This window comes from Entelurus aequoreus, linkage group LG01, assembly GCF_033978785.1.
Source record: "Entelurus aequoreus isolate RoL-2023_Sb linkage group LG01, RoL_Eaeq_v1.1, whole genome shotgun sequence".
Lineage (NCBI taxonomy): Eukaryota > Metazoa > Chordata > Actinopteri > Syngnathiformes > Syngnathidae > Entelurus > Entelurus aequoreus.
The window spans coordinates 36511902-36534619 of record NC_084731.1 but is presented as its reverse complement, the minus strand read 5'-3'; the positions used below and the strand labels follow the sequence as shown (position 1 = coordinate 36534619).

The 22718-nt window shown below is 41.5% G+C and overlaps 2 protein-coding genes across 4 annotated transcripts in view; one reads left to right on the top strand and one right to left on the bottom strand.

The window, feature by feature from the left end:
* Positions 1–22718, bottom strand: part of LOC133651248 (guanine nucleotide-binding protein G(i) subunit alpha-2-like) — an 81506-nt gene that overhangs the window by 9502 nt on the left and 49286 nt on the right. For all 3 annotated transcript variants that reach the window (XM_062049308.1, XM_062049317.1, XM_062049324.1), the window contains 6 exons: positions 22235–22376; positions 18512–18672; positions 10827–10955; positions 2482–2611; positions 2161–2314; positions 1189–1381 (listed from right to left, as the gene is read on the bottom strand). In XM_062049308.1, coding sequence (XP_061905292.1) covers positions 1191–1381; positions 2161–2314; positions 2482–2611; positions 10827–10955; positions 18512–18672; positions 22235–22376 — 907 coding nt within the window. In that variant the 3' untranslated portion in view covers positions 1189–1190. The remainder of the gene's footprint in view (positions 1–1188; positions 1382–2160; positions 2315–2481; positions 2612–10826; positions 10956–18511; positions 18673–22234; positions 22377–22718) is intronic.
* LOC133651239 (uncharacterized protein K02A2.6-like) lies at positions 14911–18469 on the top strand. Its single transcript, XM_062049296.1, has one exon. The coding sequence runs from the start codon at positions 14943–14945 to the stop codon at positions 18021–18023; it is 3081 nt and encodes a 1026-aa protein (XP_061905280.1). The 5' UTR covers positions 14911–14942; the 3' UTR covers positions 18024–18469.

The window sequence follows — 22718 nt, the reverse complement described above, 5'->3', positions numbered from 1 at the left end:
ACCTTAACATTTGAAAACCAAACCATTACAAAAAGCGACTCGGTAAAGAATTTGGGTATTATCTTCGACCCAACTCTCTCGTTTGAGTCACACATTAAGAGTGTTACTAAAACGGCCTTCTTTCATCTCCGTAATATCGCTAAAATCCGTTCCATTTTGGCCACTAGCGATGCTGAGATCATTATTCATGCGTTCGTTACGTCTCGTCTCGATTACTGTAACGTATTATTTTCGGGTCTCCCTATGTCTAGCATTAAAAGATTACAGTTGGTACAAAATGCGGCTGCTAAACTTTTGACAAGAACAAGTAAGTTTGATCATATTACGCCTATACTGGCTCACCTGCACTGGCTTCCTGTGCACTTAAGATGTGACTTTAAGGTTTTACTACTTACGTATAAAATACTACACAGTCGAGCTCCATCCTATCTTGCTGATTGTATTGTACCATATGTCCCGGCAAGAAATCTGCGTTCAAAGAACTCCCGTTTATTAGTGATTCCCAGAGCCCCAAAAAAGTCTGCGGGCTATAGAGCGTTTTCTGTTCGGGCTCCAATACTCTGGAATGCCCTCCCAGTAACAGTTAGAGATGCTACCTCAGTAGAAGTATTTAAGTCCCATCTTAAAATTCATTTGTATACTCTAGCCTTTAAATAGACGCCCCTTTTAGACCAGTTGATCTGCCGTTTCTTTTCTACTCTGCCCCTCTCTCCTTCGGGGAAAGGGGGGCACAGGTTCGGTGGCCACGGATGAAGTGCTGGCTGTCCAGGGTCGGGACCCAGGGTGGACCACTCGTCTGTGCATCGGTTGGGGACGTCTCTGCGCTGCTGACCTGTCTCCCCTCGGGATGGTCTCCTGCTGGCCCCACTATGGACGGGACTCTCACTATGGACTAGACTCTCACAATATTATGCTAGATCCACTCGACGTCCATTGCACCGTTCGCCCAGGGGGTGTCCCCACATCTGCGGTCCCCTCCAAGGTTTGTCATTATTATCATCCCATTGGGTTGAGTTTTTTCTAGCCCTGATGTGGGATCTGAGCTGAGGATGTCGTTGTGGCTTATGCAGCCCTTTGAGACACTCATGATTTAGGGCTATATAAGTAAACATCTGATTGATTGATTGTTTGATGTTTACGTGCTGATAGCTAGTAAGAAGAAAAAGTTGCTGCAAAAAGTCAGCGTACCTTCAGAAGAGGCCGCAGTCTTTCAGGTTGTTTTTGATGATGACGTCTGTGACGGCATCGAAAACAAACTGCACGTTCTTGGTGTCTGTGGCACACGTGAAGTGTGTGTAGATCTCCTTGGTGTCCTTCTTCTTGTTCAGCTCCTCAAACTTGCTCTGAATGTAGCTCGCCGCCTCCTCAAACTTGTTGGCGCCTGAGGAGAAAAACACGTTTGGAGAGTTAGCTTTAACTTTTGGAGACCCGCAGAGCGTCCAGCTGTGCGAGTGCAGTGCTTTTTGAATGTGGACCCTACACGACATAGCAACCTGCCACCTTTTTGCAGCACATTCCGAAAACAGCAGAGCACAATAGCAGACTTCTCTTGTCATATAGAGGATCTTTGACTATCTCAGCTGCATTCGGGCGGAAGGCTGGGTACACCCTGGACAAGTCGCCACCTCATCACAGGGCCAACACAGATAGACAGAAAATATTCACACTCACATTCACACACGAGAGACCATTTTAGTGTTCTGCCAACCTGAAAAACAGAGCGCGCTCCTATCATATAGAGAGGATCTTTGACTAACATTTTTGCAGTCAGATCTTAAAAACAGACAGTGCCCCTGTCACATAAACATTCTTTGACTAGCATTTTTGCAGTTGCACTTTAAGAACAGAGCACGCTCCTTTCATATAGAGAGGATCTTTGACTAACATTTTTGCAGTCAGATCTTAAAAACAGAGAGTGCCCCTGTCACATAAACATTCTTTGACTAGCATTTTTGCAGTTGCACCTTAAAAACAGAGTGCTCCTGTCATTTAGGCAATCTTTGACTAGCATTTTTGCCAACCTTAAAAACAGAGCGTGCTCCTGTCATATAGAGAGGATCTTTGTCTAGCATTTTTGCAGTAGGTCAGCGATGTAGAGGATGTTGCAAAGAGGCGTTGCATGGTGTCATTAGGCATGAGGAGCACAGGTGTAGTATGTACCTGTGTACTCTGGGAAGCAGATGGCGAGGGGGCTGCTCGTTATCTTGTCCTCAAAGAGGTCCTTCTTGTTGAGGAAGAGGATGATGGAGGTCTCGGTGAACCACTTGTTGTTGCAGATGGAGTCAAACAGCTTCATGCTTTCATGCATGCGATTCTAAAGACAGAAGACGTCCAGTCAGCTGCAACAAGCCGCCACCAGGGGCAGCTGTTGTCTAATATTTCAAATTCTTACAATTCAAACCTGTTCAAACAATTGAGGTGAACTGGTTCAACTCACATGAATTCCATTAAGCAGTAATGTGTTGAAAGAATGGTCCTCACCATTTCCTCATCCTCAGCCAGCACCAGGTCGTACGCACTCAACGCAACGCAGAAGATAATGGCAGTGACTCCCTCGAAACAGTGAATCCACTTCTTCCTCTCGGAACGCTGGCCTCCAACATCAAACATCCTGTCAGGCAGCAGGGAGAAGAATTGCTGGTTACAATTTTCAGGATAATAAACAAACAGAACAGATGTGTGTGTTTAAAGCATTGCAGCATAAAGTAGAAAAGTTACAATAACATTTTAATGAGGTCGCTTTAGAAGCTAAAATCAAAATTGATGCCACTTTTAAAGACTCTTAGTATCCATGGATTATAAAAGTGCAGTGATGGAGGATGAAAACCAAACACCAAGGCCTTTGAAAGTCTGCCTTTTTAGGGACCTGCATGCTTTAAGTATACATCCCTGCCAGGGGATTTGTAGGGGAGCAGTCACCTAAACCAGGGGTGTCTAAACGTTATTCAATTCTAATAATTGTTAATGATATATCCATTATATTATAATAATATTCACACGCACACATACATACATACATACATACATACATACATACATACATACATACATACATACATACATACATACATACATACATACATATATATATATATATATATATATATATATATATATATATATATATACAGTATATACTAGGGCTGGGAATCTTTGGGTGTCCCACGATTCGATTCAAAATCGATTCTAGGGGTCACGATTCGATTCAAAATCGATTTTTTTTTTCAATTCAAAACGATTCTCGATTCAAAAACGATTTTTTTTTTTTTTTTTTGAAAACAATACACAATACCATAATAATGCAATACAATTTAATTTTGGAGTTCTGAACTTGTAATTTCTTGCAGTGTTTATTTAGTGGTAATATGTCACATTTGTCCCAATTAACTTTATACCCTGATAAACAGCCATATTCAGTGATGACATTATTGATATAAAGGAGACAGGAGTTAACATGTGACAGGTAAAAAAAATTATGTCGTCACAATATATCGATAGCTTATTATACTGAGAGCCAATATTTATACCATGAATATTATTTTCACTTCTTATTTTTGCGGCTAAGGGTTCAATAACCAAATTAAATAATAATCCAGATGCAGGACATCCCTGTTTTACTCCTCTTTTTAACAAAAAATGTTCTGAAATATGATTATTGGTTTTGACTGATGCCATGGGCCTTGTATGAAGCATCTTAATCCATTGTGTAAAATTATCTCCAAATCCAAATTTAGGTAATGTGCAAAACATAAATGACCAGTTTATGCGGTGGAATGCCTTCTCCGCATCAACAGTACATACTGCTGTGGGATAAGGGAGACTTCTAGCATAGTAAATAACATTAAACAATTTCCTTGTATTGTCTGAAGATTGTCGACCTTCCATGAAGCCAGTTTGGTCAGTATGAATTAATTTTCCTATTACATTTGATAATCGTGTGGGTAAGATTTTTGCCAAGATTCAAAAAGATTCTCTATTCATTCAATACATAGATTTCAGCAGGATCCACCCCAGTCTGCTGACATGCAAGCAGAGTAGTAGATTTTTGTAAAAAGCTTTTATAATTGTAAAGGACAATGTTTTATCAACTGTTTGCAATGATGTACATTTGTTTTAACTATTAAATGAACCAAAAATATGACTTATTTTATCTTTGTGAAAATATTGGACACAGTGTGTTGTCACGTTTATGAGATGCGATGCAAGTGTAAGCCACTATGACACTATTGTTCTTTTTTATTTTAATGTCTAATGATAATGTCAATGGGGGATTGCATTGTTATGGTATTGCTGTGTATTGTTTTGTTGGATTGATTAATTTAAAAAAAATAAATAAAAAAAAAATAATAATAATAATAATAATAATAAATTAAAACAAAATCGATTTTTTAAAAATGAGAATCGATTCTGAATCGCACAACGTCAGAATCGCGATTCGAATTCGAATCGATTTTTTCCCCCACCCCTAGTATATACACACACATATATATACACACATATATATATATATATATATATACACACATGTCAAGACTTGGTCTCTGGCGTGGTTTGCTCTCCCGTGGTGCAAAAGAAATGGAACGGACGTGGCGTGCAGGTAAAGACATAGTTTAATTATAACTATAAACTACAAAGTACAAACAAAAGGGTACAAACAAAAGGCGCTCACAGCGGAGGTAAAAAAACTTCACTAGGAAAAAACAAAAAGGCGCGCACAATGGCGGAGAACTATGAACATTTAAACAAAAACTTACGTGACAAGAAACTGTGGACATGGCATGAATGGGTGATGTCGCCAGGACGAACAACAGAAACAGAAAAGCCTATATAGTGACATGATAAGTGAAAACAGGTGCGTGACTAACTGTGAACAGGTGCATGACATGACTGTGAAAACGTGAGACAGGTGTGTGTGAGTCCAAACGTGGAACAGGTGAAACTAATGGTTGCTATGGTGACAAACAAAACCAGGAAGTGAAACCAGGAACTAAGGAAGTGTCCAAAAAACAAAACAGCACATGGCCAAACAAAAACATGAACACAGACATGACAGAACCCCCCCCCTTACGGACAGATCCCAGATGTCCAAAAACAAAAAACAGGATCAAGAGTCATGGGAGGGGGGGAGGGGGACATGGCGGTGGGTCGCCAGACCAGGTGTCCCCGAATCCACCGGGGCAGAGTCAGGTGGCGGCGGCGGGTAGACCGCCGCTGAACCTGACGAGGTGGGCGACCTGGGAATGGCCACATTCGTGGCAGACGAGGAGGTCGGCGCACCTGGCGTGGCGGACGCCCATGGAAAGGCCACATCCTTGGCCGACGAGGTGGGCGCGTTGTCGTGGCAGGCGGCGAAGCTTGGCGTGGTGCGTCAGGCGGCGAAGCTTGGCGTGGTGCGTCAGGCGGCGAAGCTTGGCGTGGCGGGTCTTGACGAGGGTCTTGGTCTTGGCATGGGTCTTGGTCTTGGTCTTGGCGAGGGTCTGGGTCTTGGTCTTGGACTTGGTCTTGGCGTGGTTGGTCTTGGTCTTGGACTTGGCGTGGTTGGTCTTGGTCTTGGCGTAGTTGGTCTTGGACTTGGTCTTGGTGTGGCTGTGCTTGGACTTGGTCTTGGTTTGGGTCACTTGGCGGGTCTTGGTCTTGGTCACTTGGCGGGTCTTGGTCTTGGTCACTTGGCGGGTCTTGGTCTTGGTCACTTGGCGGGTCTTGGTCTTGGTCACTTGGCGGGTCTTGGTCTTGGTCACTTGGCGGGTCTTGGTCTTGGCTTTGGTCTTGGCGTGGGACAGCCACGGGCGGCACTTGGCGGCGTGGGGCAGCCACGGGCGGCACTTGGCGGCGTGGGGCAGCCACGGGCGGCACTTGGCGGCGTGGGGCTGCGACTGGCGGCACTTGGCGGCGTGGGGCTGCGCCTGGCGGCGCTTGGCGTGGAGCAGGTACTGGTGGCGCTTGGCGTGGAGCAGGTACTGGTGGCGCTTGGCGTGGAGCAGGTATTGGTGGCGCTTGGCGTGGAGCATGGCGTGGAGCAGGTATTGGTGGCGCTTGGCGTGGAGCAGGTACTGGTGGCGCTTGGCGTGGAGCAGGTACTGGTGGCGCTTGGCGTGGAGCAGGTACTGGTGGCGCTTGGCGTGGAGCAGGTACTGGTGGCGCTTGGCGTGGAGCTGGGCGTGGAGCAGGTGGATCTTGGCATGGTCGAAAAACTGGTGGTGGCGGCCGTGCTGGTGGCTGTGGCTTGGCAGGTCGAAAGACAGGTGGTGGGGGTCGTGCTGGTGGCTGTGGCTTGGTAGGTCGAAAGACAGGTGGTGGGGGTCGTGCTGGAGGCTGTGTCTTGGCGTGACGAAAGACTGGTGGTGGGGGTCGTGCTGGAGGCTGTGGCTTGGCGTGACGAAAGACAGGTGGTGGTGGTCGTGCTGGAGGCTGTGGCTTGGCGTGACGATGCTGAGCCACCCCACCTGAACAATTCCCAGCCCTAGCCCCCCCCTCAAGGAGCGGATACCAGACGCGCTCCCCGCGGTCTGGAACCGTCTTTTGGGGTGGGCGGAGGGGGTTCAGGAGGAGGGCAGAATCCTCCCCTCTAAATTGTCCAAAATGTCTTTCTTTACCCCCCACCTGGGCTTTTGTGGGTGAAAAAAAAAATTCTGACTTGGGCGTGGCATGAGTCCTGGGGGGCGGGGCATGGAATTTGGGTGGCTTGGATTGAACCGGTAAAGAATTTGGGAAAACAATCTCCAGGTCTGTGGAGTGCTCCTTGAGCTGCCAGGCTGGCTGATTTCCATTTCCGCCCGGAGGGGGAGGAGCCTGCAGGAGCGCAGCGTGCTGTCCGCTCACCTTCCCTGACATCCTCGGTCTGGAGCGCCGCTTCCGGGACAGGGATGACGTGCCAACGTCCCCGGGCCAAAGGGAGCTGATCGACACCAGTTTGCCGGTCGGACCCCACATGAGATCCCTGCGCTCCATGGGGGAATGGCGGAGTGTCTCTTCCTCCATCGCGCGGAGGACCTCCCACGTTGCCTCGTCAAAATGGTCCAAATTTTTTGCGGGAGAGCTCTTATGCTGGCGACATCTGTCAAGACTTGGTCTCTGGCGTGGTTTGCTCTCCCGTGGTGCAAAAGAAATGGAACGGACGTGGCGTGCAGGTAAAGACATAGTTTAATTATAACTATAAACTACAAAGTACAAACAAAAGGGTACAAACAAAAGGCGCTCACAGCGGAGGTAAAAAAACTTCACTAGGAAAAAACAAAAAGGCGCGCACAATGGCGGAGAACTATGAACATTTAAACAAAAACTTACGTGACAAGAAACTGTGGACATGGCATGAATGGGTGATGTCGCCAGGACGAACAACAGAAACAGAAAAGCCTATATAGTGACATGAAAAGTGAAAACAGGTGCGTGACTAACTGTGAACAGGTGCATGACATGACTGTGAAAACGTGAGACAGGTGTGTGTGAGTCCAAACGTGGAACAGGTGAAACTAATGGTTGCTATGGTGACAAACAAAACCAGGAAGTGAAACCAGGAACTAAGGAAGTGTCCAAAAAACAAAACAGCACATGGCCAAACAAAAACATGAACACAGACATGACACACACATATATATATATATATATATGCACGCATATATATACATATATGCATACATATACATTATATATGTGTATATATATATATATATATATATATATATATATATATATATATATATATATATATATATATCCTATACATATATATATATATATATATATATATATATATATATATATATATATATATATATATATATATATATATATATATATATATATACATATATATGTGTACATATTATACTAATATAATGGATATAGAATTAATAGTTATTAGAATTGAATATTAATAGCATGTGAAAGTTAACTCCTACCTTGTTTACTTTCCTGATGGCTTCCTTAAAGTTTTTTAATCAATCAGAAATTGAGTTTTTCAAATTTTTCCCCATCATGCCTGGCAATGGATTTAAGTGGGTGTAATTTTGAGTGTTTGTGTGTTTAAAGCATTGCAGCATACATAGAAAAGTTACAATAACATTTTAATGAGGTCGCTTTAGAAGCTAAAATTAAAATTGATGCCGCTTTTAAAGACTCTTAGTATCCATGGATTATAAAAGTGCAGTGATGGAGGATGAAAACCAAACACCAAGGCCTTTGAAAGTCTGCCTTTTTAGGGACCTGCATGCTTTAAGTATACATCCCTGCCAGGGGATTTGTAGGGGAGCAGTCACCTAAACCAGGGGTGTCTAAACGTTATTCAATTCTAATAATTGTTAATGATATATCCATTATATTATAATAATATTCACACACACACACACATATATATATATATATATAAATATATATATATATATATATATAAATATATATATATATATATATATATATATATATATATATATATATATATATATATATATATATACAGTATACACACACACACATATATATATACTCACATATATATATACACACATATATATATATATATACACATATATATGCATATATATACGTATACATTATATATGTATATATATATATATATATATATGCGTATATATATATATATATATGCGTATATATATATATATATATATATATATATATATATATATATATATATATATATATATATATATATATATATATATATATATATATACGCGTACATATATATGCGTATATATATATATATATATATATATATATATATATATATATCCTATACATATATATGTGTACATATTATACTAATATAATGGATATATAATTAATAGTTATTAGAATTGAATATTAATAGCATGTGAAAGTTAACTCCTACCTTGTTTACTTTCCTGATGGCTTCCTTAAAGTTTTTTAATCAATCAGAGATTGAGTTTTTTTAAATTTTCCCCATCATGCCTTGCAATGGATTTAAGTGGGTGTAATTTTGAATTGTTTATGGTGGTTGGCTGTTTTTATAATATCCACAAAGTTCAGTGAGCAGGTTGTGTTATGTGTGACATACTTGTTGACTTTTTGTGCTGGTTGTAAATTTTTTTTCTGCGCCATGACTAGGGAAGTCTGTTTGGATTAGGTCATATAAGTGAATGCTGTGCATACAGACACTACAAAGTACACTACAAAGTACACTCTTTGGTCACACTCTATGGTCACTGGCCTGAGTCACTCACATTGTCCACAACATGGTGGCAATAAGGCACTTATCAGACCGCCAGATAATTAAATTTAAATGCGTGGGTTTTCTCCGGGTACTCCGGCTTCCTCCCACCTCCAAAGACATGCACCTGAGGATAGGTTGATTGGCAACGCTAAATTGGCCCTAGTGTGTGAATGTGAGTGTAAATGTTGTCTGTTTATCTGTGTTGGCCCTGCGATGAGGTGGCGACTTGTTCACGGTGTACACCGCCTTCCGCCCGAATGCAGCTGAGATAGGCTCCAGCGACCCCCCGCGACCCCGAAAGGGACAAGCGGTAGAAAATGGATGGATGAATGCCTGGCCATATTGCTTGTTGAACTCATGCCGTCTCGTTGGCCAAAGTAGGCCAATTGCGGACCTAGTTTGGACACCCCTGACCTAAACTAAAAGGCATAACAGAAATAAATGATGGAAGGCTATGGTAATGACTGAATATGTTGGTTTTATGAAAATAATATGTTGAAATATAACCAGAAATAAATTGTGATTTTAGAAGATAAAAGACATAAGATCATGGGGAAAAATACTACAAAAATGTTAATGGAATTTTATGACAAAAAAATAGTAATGCAAAAATGTAAATGTTATAAAAAATAGTCCAAATGTTATGAAAATAATCTCAAAATAGTGGGAAAATAAAATTTCCAAATTTATGAGACTAAAGTTTGCATATTACCAAAAAAAACAATATATTTTTTTAGAACAAAGTTCTTATTCCAAATTGGAATATTACAATACATTTAAACTACTACAGCAATACACTTTTCATTTTTAGCTAAATATGTCATGAGTATTTGATTCAAAATTTGGACATTTTTTAAGATTAAATTTTTTTTTTTAATATCTATTTTTATATTTTTGGACCACTTACCAATACTTGCTGTTCAAAATGGTGTTTTTGAATCTCTTTTTACATTAATATGCATGTACAGTAATATATACAGTATGTCTGTGCAGTAGTTATGGTTATGGTAGTAATAATATTATATATGCACATACAATAGTAGTATATGTTCATGCAGTAGTATCATGTAGAGTAGTTGTAGAGTAGTATTAGTATACATGTACATAGAGTAGTAGTAGTAGTAGGAGTAGAAGTATATACTGTATATGCATACAGTAATAGTATATTAGCATGTACAGTAGAGTATTAGTAAAAATGTACATACAGTAGTATTATCATATACTGTATGTCACTTCATACAGTAGTACTATTAGTACTGTATATACTGTATATACATACAGTAGTAGTATTGTATGATGCACATACAGTAGCATTAGTATATTCACATATTGGTAGTATTAGTAAATATGTACTGTAATATAATATTTGTACATACAGTAGTATTGCAGTAGTATATAAGCTGGTACATAAGTGTCAGTACATATTTTGAGTGCCAAATAACTGAGTATCTTTACACTTTATACTACTACTACTACGACTCAAAGCACACCTGTCATTACCCTTATCTTATAAGATAAGGGGAATGCCAAGTGTGCTTTGAGTCGTCGTAGTAGTAGTAGTAATAATAACAGTAGTAGTAGTAGAGGCAATAGAGGCAGTAGTAACAGTAGTGATGTGCTTTTGTGTTCTTACTTGAAGTGCAGCTCCTTGAAGGTGAAGTGAGTTTCTACAATTCCAGTAGTTTTGACGCGAGTGCGCAACACATCCTGCTGTGTGGGAATGTAATCTGCTGTGGTGATCCTCTCCAAGTCGTTCAGGTAACTACAAACACATGCAGACTGAAACATCTTCTTTTTTACAAATACAGCCACAAATGTTGCTTAATAGATCAGATACTCATTTCTGCAGTTTTAAAATAATAATGGATCACAATAATTAATATTGTCACAATACCAGAATGTCAGTAGTTGATACCTATGAATTTTCACTATTCTCCATATTCTCTATTATTTGATACCACGTAAAAAAAACCTAACCCATGTATTTTTAAATAGACTCTTAAATTAAAAAGGGTTTGAAAGTGTCAAGTATTTAAGATTTGTTAGCAACAACATAATTTAAGTATTAATATCAGTTGCCAAGAGGTAAACATACATTTAAAAGTGTTCTAAAACCTCTCAGTACATCAAAACAAACAATACTGTTAATATGAAGATTACAAATGTATAAATATGATCATAAAAAACAATAATGGTCAACTATTTTACATTGTAAAATGAACAGCAGCGGCGTCGAGCCTTCGAGTATATAAAACAAACAATATTGTTATTGATATTCTTTTAATATGGTGGGAGTGCGATGACATGTCATTTGTAATAACATAGGTGAATAAAAAGAAAATAACATATATTTAAAAACACATCTTTGTGTTTTTATTCATTGTTTGTGTCAACATTTCAGCCTTTTCTCATTATGTTATGTCTTTTTACATTTGTTGTTGCTTTTTGTTTATTATATTGTTTGTATGTAAAGAGATATGAACATACACAATTTGCTGCAAGCCGCCTCTGTCAGTCAAGGAGATAAAAAATAATTGAAGTGTCAGCCAGACGGGATAGACTTTTGTGATCGGCGTTGAAAAGTATTAATCGGCGATGGCCAATCACATATTTTTTCACGAAAATCCGCCAATCGATCGGTGCATAACTCCAAAAAATTATTTTGACTAGTATTTTCCAAAAAAACGCCACCGAGCAGCAGCTACGACTTAACACTCGGCAGGTTTTCAAAAATGTTGTGGTGTTCTCGTACTCTATTGTTATCCAGTTTTATTAGCGCAACAAAAATTAACGCAGAAATAAATTCAAAGGGTTGGTTGCCATTTGCGTCCCCAGCCAATAAAATCTATAAATACAATTACATGTAAAATGCATATGTAATCAGAGTTGTTTTATTTGGCCCTTTATTAACAGAGAAATAATCCTCCTTGCGCTGTTGCCTTGAATAATGCAGCAGTTCAGAAAGCACTCAAAGAAACAAATATTCATCTTTTCACTGTGCTGAGGTCGTTTGTTTTCAGACATCAACAATTGAGCTCATCTGCTTGCAATATTAAAGAATCCAACCGCAGGCTCTGCTAAATAATAAGGTAATAGATCTAGCTCGCTAGTCTCTATGTCTCTCTGGGGAGCCCAGAGTAGGGTTTTTTTGTTGTTTTTTTCAGGAAAGAGACACCATTAGACGTATGGCAATATCTGTGGTAATATTATTACAGTAGTATTAGCGATCGTTCAGCACAATCATGGAAACAAACATGAGGATCCTCACATTTGAAGTGCTCTGCATGCTGCTGGCATACACCATGCACATTCTTTGTTGGTTTGTGCGATACATACAATATAAATCACATACATCACATACATTTGGCCAACGAATAGGTTGTAATACTGTGATCATATCGTGAAAATGCGCAATGACACATTTTAGCTGAAATCCTCAATGCAATGTAGCGTCCTTGTTAGCGAGCTAGCAGCGAGTTGCAAGTTGCTAATTCTCGCCTCCATGGTGGCAAATAAAGAGTGATGATCAAGTAAAATTACTCAGATAACAGTAGTAGGTATGAAAACACTAACCTTATGACAGATTTCTAGCGACATCAAATGTCCGCCATAATTCATGAAGTTAAGCTCATGACGCAATAAACGGAATGATGCGGACACGTTTGTAACTGGATGGTTTCTTATGCAATTCTGCCTTAGAGACTATGTATCTGTAAGTAATGTGCAACTATCATTAATTGATACATGTTTTTATTGATGAGTGTGCTGTTTAGGACTGCAATATTGTTCAAATATTTTTTACGTATATCTAGCTTGTGTGTTTAGCTGTTGTGTATCTGCTAGCTCCTCGTAGCTTATAGCCTACCATGTTTACCATTTGTAAATAACTTGACTAAAATACATGAAAAGGCCAACCTTGTGTGCTCACTGGAGGACATTTAGATGTTAACTGGCTGTCTAGCTTTGCACAAGTAAAAACACTGCAGTACTGCTTGTATTGGACATTATATCACACATTTTACATACAATCTGATATCATCCATTCTTGTTTTTATGCTGATATCACTATTGGGACACCGCTAAGTACGACATTGATTCTGCTGCTTCATTGTACTTGTTCATAAATCACCACGTGGTCAAAGAGAACAGTGTTAATTTCCACATTCTCATGCAGTCCACATTATTTCAGCCCGTTTTCTATGTTTTTTATTGCTGCAGAAATTATGATAATTTTTCGTGGGTTTTATTTCTTTATTTTGAGTATATAACTTAGTTAAAGCATGAAGTTGTATGACATGAGTCTAGACATGTCAGAAATAGCCTTTCTCCAATCATCACCTGCTTCCAATTAACTTCTTGTCCTCTTTGAGGTTTATGTAAATAATCAAGTGGCTGTGATTATAATATAAATCACTTTACGGCAGAAAGACAAAAACACACACTTACTGTTATGTATTTGGAGCTACTAGGGCTGCCGTAGTTGTGAGGGACGCGGGGAATTATGGGTAATGTTGTCATCACAATACTATACTCCTGGAGAGCGGGAACACGGCTGTATGTTCGGAGTAGTAAGCTACAATAAAAGGTTAACGATCTATCTGTGCCTGCTGCATCATTGTTATAGGAAGACATAACAAAAGTGGCGACGAGGACGAGTGAACCGACGCGTGTTGTCAGTGTTAAGAAGAGGAGAGTTTTCCTTGTCTCACGGGAGCCCCGAGCTAACGCTAATGCTAGCGCAGGTGTCCGCCGGCATTCCGACTATTCCTGCTGAGAGAAGAGGGGACCGGAGACCAGCGACACCGACCAAAGTCAAAAACGGAGCGCCATTAGCGGTAAGACGACCAGTAAGATGGCTGGAGTTATCGGCTCGATTGGCCCCTTTGATGAGAATGTCGAGCAATGGAGCTCATACACGGAGCGCTTTGACTATTTTGTCGCAGCAAATGGAATTGATGATGGCAAGATCGTACCTACTTTTCTGAGTGTGATCGGCCCGAAGACATTTACCCTGCTTCGGAGCATCCTACAGCCAGAGAAACCAGGGAGTAAAACGTATAAAAACATTGTGGACATTTTGACCAAACATTTCTCCCCCAAACCTCTGGTAATCGCCGAAAGATTCAGATTTCACCGGCGACATCAGGAAGAGGGTGAGTCTGTCACCATGTTCATGGCAGCTTTACGTAAACTGGCCGAACACTGTGAGTTTGGTGACACACTGAGTGATGCGTTAAGAGACAGGCTTGTATGTGGACTGGCAAATGAAGCAGCACAAAAAAGATTGCTTACAGAAAGTGATCTGACTCTTGAAAAGGCCATTAATATAAGTGTGTCTATGGAAATGGCATCTAGAGAAGCACAGCAGCTGCATGTGAAAGTGCACAAACTCAGCATCAACCAAGATGTGCAAGGGCCATGCTTTCGCTGTGGTAAATCTGGCCATCTTGCATCTGCATGTTGGTGCAAGGATATGGATTGCCATAAATGTGGGAAAAGAGGCCATGTGGAGCGGGCGTGCAGATATAAAAAGAGCAAAGAGGATGGCTCAAAGACTGGAAATAAAGTGAAAAGTGCACATTACAAGAAGAAAAGACAGGTTCACACAGTCAAATATGAAAAGGAGAGTAACAGTGATTCTTCTGAGGAGGACATGTCTACCACAGTGAATACAATACGGGTAATGAATGTGGGTGAGAGCTCGGATGGGTTCTGGGCCAAAGCCAAGTTGGAAGGACATTCCATAAAGATGCAAATAGACACTGGATCGAGGGCATCATTAGTGTCTTATAAAATCTACAGGAAACACATGAGACATCTCCCTCTACGTCCTGCAGACACTGTTTTCAGAGCATACACTGGACACACGGTGCACATGAAAGGAATGACCGATGTACTGGTGCAGTGTAACGATCAGACTGTGAGACTTCCAGTCTACATCACCCAGGGAGACTACGCCGCCATAATGGGTCGGGTGTGGTTAAAGGCGATCCATCTCAACTGGCAAGAGGTGAGAAAAATGTCAGACAGTTCTACACAGCTTCAGATGATACTGGAAAAGCATAAAGAGGTCTTTCGTGATGAACTGGGCTGCATGGAAAATATTACAGTAAAGCTACATGTCAAACCTGACACTAAACCTGTGTTTTTGAGAGCGAGACCAGTGCCGTACGCCATCAGATCAAAGGTGGAAACTGATTTGGATGCTTTGGTCAAAAATGGAGTCTTGGAGCCTGTAACGACTAGTGAGTGGGCTACACCCATCGTTCCAGTGCAAAAGAAAAATGGTGGAATCCGGACATGTGGAGACTTTAAGGTGACAGTCAACCCTGCCTTAATAGCAGAACAGTACCCACTTCCCCTGATCGATGACTTATTTGCTGGGCTGAGTGGAGGTCAAAAGTTCAGCAAAATAGATCTCAATCAGGCGTACCTGCAGATGCAGGTGGATGAACAGTCACGTGAGATGCTGACTATTAACACACACAAAGGGCTTTTCAGATACTGCAGACTGCCTTTTGGTATCACTTCTGCCCCGGCTCTGTTCCAGCGAGCTATGGACCAGATACTCTGTGGTCTAGCAGGAGTGCAGTGCTATTTGGATGACATCCTGTGTACAGGAGCAAATGATGAAGATCACCTGCATAACTTGGATGCTACACTTCAAAGATTGAGAGAGTATGGACTAAGAGTTCGCAAAGAAAAATGTGATTTCTTTCAATCATCTGTGGAATACCTTGGACATGTGATTGATGCTAAAGGACTTCATACAGCACCATCCAAAATCACAGCCATCGTGGAGGCACCTCCACCTCAAAACATCAGCCAGCTGCGATCCTTTTTAGGATTATTGAACTATTACGGACGTTTTATTCCTAATCTAGCATCACTGCTACAGCCACTGCATGAGTTGTTACGCCAGGACAAGACATGGAAATGGACAGCCAGCTGTCAGGAGGCTTTTGAGAAAGCCAAGGGGGCGTTAACCACATCAGAGGTGCTGACTCACTTCAACCCATCACTCCAAATTCAGCTAGCTTGTGATGCATCCCCATATGGAGTGGGGGCAGTGTTATCTCACATACTGCCAAATGGTGAGGAAAAACCGATCGCTTTCGCCTCCAGAACGTTGAACAAGGCAGAGTCCAACTATGCTCAAATAGAAAGAGAGGCACTGAGCATTGTTTTCGGGGTGAGGAAATTCCACCAGTATTTATATGGGAGGAAGTTCACTCTCCTAACGGACCATCGACCTCTCACGACCATCCTGGGACCACACACTGGGATACCATCTCTCGCTGCATCAAGACTGCAGAGGTGGGCTCTGCTGCTATCTGCTCACGCTTACGACATCAAATATCGTAAGTCAGACTCCCATTGCAACGCTGACGGGTTATCCAGACTTCCTCTTCCAGTCACAAAGCCCGATTCAAAAACGGAGGACATTTTTTACTTTAGAGAGGTGGAAAAGGCACCTGTTTCAGCAGTGCAGATCAAAAAAGTGACTCGCAACGACCCAGAGCTGTCAGAGGTCATGGACATTGTTGTTAAAGGTCGACCTGCTGGTGACACTGTGCGCCTGAAACCTTATATGGGAAGGAGGTTGGAGCTTTCTGTCCAGTCGGGATGCCTGCTATGGGGGAGGCGAGTGATCATTCCACTGTCACTTCGAGAAAAAATGTTGCAACAGCTTCATGCAGGACATAGTGGAATAGTCAAGATGAAAGAAATAGCGAGAAGCTATTTTTGGTGGCCAGGCATGGACAAACAAATCGAGGAAATGGCTACATCTTGTTCAGCTTGCCACAAAACCAGAAATAACCCACCATTAGCTCCCCTGCATCCGTGGGAATATCCCCAAGAACCATGGCAGCGGGTCCACATTGACTTCGCAGGGCCAGTGGAAGACAGAATGTTTCTGGTTGCTATTGACGCACACAGCAAATGGCCTGAGGTGGCGATAATGAGATCTACCACCACAGAAAGGACCATCGAAAGGCTAGGAGAGATGTTCTGTCGGTTTGGATCTCCGGTTCAGTTAGTCTCTGACAACGGACCTCAGCTGGTGTCGCATGAAATGTCTGCATTTCTACAAGCAAATGGAGTGCAGCATGTCACCTCAGCTCCTTACCATCCTGCCACAAATGGCCTTGCTGAAAGGTTCGTTCAGACTCTGAAACGTGCACTGAAAGCATCACAAGGACAAGGAACATTACACCAAAGACTACATACTTTTCTGCTGAACTACAGAAACACTCCTCACAGCACTACAAAGGCATCTCCTGCAAGCCTAATGTTCAAGAGAGACCTGCGTACGACCTTCGACCTGTTGAAGCCCTCAGCAGTAAAAGACACAGTTCGAGGCCAACAGGAAAAACAGATACAACGCAGGGAACGACAGGCGAAGAACAGAGTCTTCACAGCAGGCGAGACTGTGTTAGCGAGGAACTACAGTGGAGAACCTAAATGGGTTCCTGCTACTATCCTTGCTCAGACTGGACCAGTCTCCTACTCCGTTCAGACAGGTGACAGTGTCTGGAGGAGACATGCTGATCAGCTCCTGTCTGCGTCACCAGTGTCAGCAGAGCTGTCCTCGAAAGATCAGACAGATGCAGTGACCAACCCTTCAGTTCCTCTCCACACCCAAGTAAGACATCCAGTGCCAGATACATCTGTTCCAGCTGCAAGTGTGACTCCAAATGAGACTGAGACACATGTGCAGTTGAGCCCTAAAGACGGTTTTCCGTCAGTGGACAATAAGACTGATGCCCCTGCAGAGAGCAGGTATCCTAAAAGAGAGCGGCGACCCCCTACACGCTTGAGTCTTTAGAATAGTTAGCAACTATCCCAGACCATCAGGGGCAGAATAATCCCCTTGGGATCAGTTGAGGGATAGAGGCAGTCTACCCTCATCCCTGAGTTAGAGTTAAAACATATACCTGTTAGGTGTGGTTTAAAGAAAAAGATAAGGTTGTGACATTTAGTTGGTTGTGTTAAGTCACGTGTTGAGATAATCTTAGATACCAGAAATAAGTTGAATGTGTATGTTTACGTTCTTTGAAATAGTAGCTGATTATTTCTGTTGTTTTCTAAAAGGGACATCTGTTGTAAGAGGGGAGGAGATGTTATGTATTTGGAGCTACTAGGGCTGCCGTAGTTGTGAGGGACGCGGGGAATTATGGGTAATGTTGTCATCACAATACTATACTCCTGGAGAGCGGGAACACGGCTGTATGTTCGGAGTAGTAAGCTACAATAAAAGGTTAACGATCTATCTGTGCCTGCTGCATCATTGTTATAGGAAGACATAACACTTACTATGCCGCCGAGTCGTTGAGCTGGTATTCTCGCGAGCGAGCAAAGCAGCTCTGGATGCCGCCGTCGGCCCACAATCGCTTGATCACGTTGGCCAAGTCATCAGGAAAGATGCCTTGCTCCTCAGCAGCGGCGGACAAAGCAAAGAGCTGCTGAGCGTCGTCCTGCAGGAGCACACACAGAATAAGACAACAAACAATTCAAATTATTTTACAACAAAGAGAACAATAACTCAAGAATGATTAGTGAAGTAGTAATATGATGGGAATAACACTGTAATTGTATTTAATATATTTATAGAATAACTCGAAATAAATAAAAAAATGAAAGGATTTTCAAAATTTAAAAAAAATCTCATATTTGAAAATTAAGCAGAATTTTATTGACAATGATTGAAGAAGAAGAGCTATTCATACCTTGTTTTCACTTCATACACATTTCTCATACATTGTTAAATTTTTGCACTCAATCGGTAAATCAAACAAATAATATAATATATAAAAGAATGAAAAATCAATAGAGTTCACATAAATAGTTTTTAATCAATTGTGATTCCAATACCGGTTATAGGGAGTGAGGTGCATTCATGAACCCCCGTAATTCTGATCATCAACATCACAACACACGCAAGTCCTTTTATGCACATTTTCTATGTTCCTTATTACTGCAATAATTATGATAATTTGGTGTGGATTGTATTTTTTAATTTTTGAATATATTACCAAGTTATCCATCCATCCATCCATTTTCTAGCGCTTGTCCCGTTCGCGGTCGCTGGAGCCTACCCAGCTGCATTCGGGCGGAAGGCGGTGTACACCTGGACAAGTCGCCACCTCATATTACCAAGTTATACTTTATTTATATAATTCAAGTATTCAAATTACTAGTCTGTTTAACTTGAATTTCACAAAGTTCCATAAAAATGAACTTTTTATTTTGAATTTTTTTTTACAAAAATGTGGATATTTTAAAAAAAATTAAGTACCAGTTTGGGCACCATTTTAAGTATTGATTTGGGATGAGTATCAGCTAAAATGTAAAAAATGCCCATCCCTAATCATGACCTTAACTTAATTAATTAATGTGATCACTGTTTCACCCAAAAACAATTGCCACTCCACTTCAACTTAAAGACAACAAAAGTCCATTCCAGACGGTTAATAATAAATAAGTGTACCTATCTCTATTTGACAAGTTTTACATGATCAAACTTTTTCTAACATTCCAAACTACAAAATAATAAAATAATGTGTGATTGCTGCTGATATCGTCCGTCTATCCATCCATCTTCTTCCGCTTATCTGAGGTCGGGTCGCGGGGGCAGCAGCCTCTGCAGAGAAGCCCAGACTTCCGTCTCGCCAGCCACCTTGTCTAGCTCCTCCCGGGGGATCCCAAGGCGTTCCCAGACCAGCCTGGAGTCATAGTCCCCCCAATGTGCCCTGGGTCTTCCATGTGGCCTCCTACCGGTCGGACGTGCCCTAAACACCTCCCCAGGGAGGCGTCCGGGGGCATCCTGACCAGATGCCCAAACCCCCTCATCTGGCTCCTCTTGATGTGGAGGAGCAGCGGCTTTACTCTGAGCTCCTCCCAAATGGCAGAGCTTCTCACCCTATCTCTAAGCGAGAGCCCCGCCACCCGACGGAGAAAGCTAATTTTGGCCGCTTCTACACGTGATCTTGTCCTTCCGATCACAACCCAAATCTCATGAACATAGGTGACAATAGGTACGTAGCTCGACCGGTAAATTGAGAGCTTTGCCTTTTGGCTGAGCTCCTTCTTTACCACGAAAGATCGATACAGGGTCCGCATTACTGCAGATGCCGCACCGATCAGCCTGTCAATCTCACGATCCACTCTTCCCTCACTCGTGAACAAGAATCTACGGCACTTGAAGTCCTACACTTGGGGAAAGAGCTCCTTCCCAACCCAGAGATGGCACTTCACCCTTTTTTCGGGCGAGAACTATGGACTCACTTCACACTCGGCTGTGAACCGATCCAGTGAGAGCTGAAGATCCCGGCCAGATGAAGCCATCAGGACCACATCATCTGCAAAAACGACCTAATCATGCAGCCACCAAACAGGATGCCCTCAAAACCCTGACTACGCCTAGAAATTATGTCCATAAAAGTTATGAAAAGAATCGGTGACAAAGGGCAACCCTGGCGGGGCAACCCTGGCGGAGTCCAACCCTCACTGGAAAAGGGTCTGACTTACAGTGCAGACCAAGCTCTGGCACTGATAATACAGGGAACGAACCGCCACAATCACAGAGTCCGATACCCCATTCTCTCTGAGCACTCCCTACGTGACTTCCCGAGGGACACGGTCCAATGCCTTCTCCAAGTCCACAAAGCACATGTAAAATGGTTGGGCAAACTCCCATGCACCCTCAAGGACCATGCCGAGAGTATAGAGCTGGTCCACAGTTCCGCGACCGACAACCACACTGCTCCTCCTGAATCCGAGGTTCAACCGGCATAGCCTTCTTTACAGTACACCTGAATAGACCTTACCGGGAAAGCTGAGGAGTGTCATTCCACAATATTTGGAACACGCCGTCCGGTTCTCCTCCTTAAAGAGAGGAACCACCACTCTGGTCTGCCATTTCAGAGGCACCGCCCTAGATGGCCACGCCAGAACAGCCCCACAGCATCCAGAGCCTGGAGGCACTCCGGGTGGATCTAATCCACCCTGCCACCGAGGAGCACTCTAACTACTCCAGAAATAGGAGAATCTACCACACAATCCCCGGGCACTGTTTCCTTATAGGAAGTCATGTATGTGTAATTGAAAAGGTCTTCGAAGTATTCCCTCCTCTGATCCACAACATCCTGAGTCAAGGTCAGTAGCACACACAAAAAATAAAAAATACCAAAAAAAGCTGTAATTTTGTGAGCATATGGAATTGCTTTTTCAGAAAAAGTCTTATCACAAATCAATGGTAATTGAGAATAAGCAAATAAAATTATGCGAGAAAAAAGGCAAGTAGCAAGTAGCTCCCTGCCTCACACCTTTAAGAAAGGACAGGGAAGGTGGCCACGTCCCCAAAAAAAAAAAGATATACTTTACGCTGTAAAAAGAAATGTCAGAAGATTTTACCTTAAATATAACAGCGGTACAGTAATTTGATGGAAAAACCAACGTACATTTTACAGTAAAATTCTGGTGACTGAGCTGCCAATTTTTTTACGTAAAATCTACAGATTTTTTTACAGTGTAGATTAACATATTTTGCCAATAGAAATGTGGTAAACAGAGAATATGAACAGATGCAGAATCAAGGAGAACATGTGCAGCTGGTTAGCATGCTAGCAGGTTAGCATGCTAGCTGTTAGAATGTGGCGGTCACATTTAAAAACATCATAAATACAAATGTTTACGTCGTGAAGTGAGACCTTGGAGAAGGCTGCTGTGTGCATATGATGTGATAATGTTTATTCACATTTGTTCTGTAATAATTAGCTTGACTCAAGAACTTGCGGATAATTACAGCTACGTCGCTAATGAAGCTGTCCTTTTGAAGCCCGAGTCCAAATCAGAACCATTAAAATGGTACAAATTGATGTGGCGTTCAAAGTCAGGGCTGGGTTTTTTTTGTTGTTTTTTTAAGTCACAGAAGAATAATGTTTTGTGCCATTTCTCATATGCACACACCATTAGATACACCTGTAGCAAGCAACATTATACATTTCCACTTCAATACAAAATATTGTAATATCTTACCAGCCTGCCAGAGCTGCTGTAGTCAATGTTGAGGCTGACCATGGCTTTAACGATGGCCATGATGGACTGAATGGTGTTACTGTAAACCACAGCGCAATACTGCTTACACTCGTCTTCCGAGTAGCCGTCCTCATGGATGATCCTGAGAAGGTTGCATTATTAATATGATATTAATATGAGGATAAGCATAAGTATATTTACATATATATATACATACATACATACACATATATATACACATACATACATACATACATACATACATACATACATACATACACATATATATATACTGTATATATATATATACACACATATATATACACATATACACATATATATATATATACACATATACATATATATACATATATATATATATATATATATATATATATATATATATATACACAAATATATATATGTATATACACACACAATGCACACTTATATATATATACACGTATATATAATTGTGTGTGCG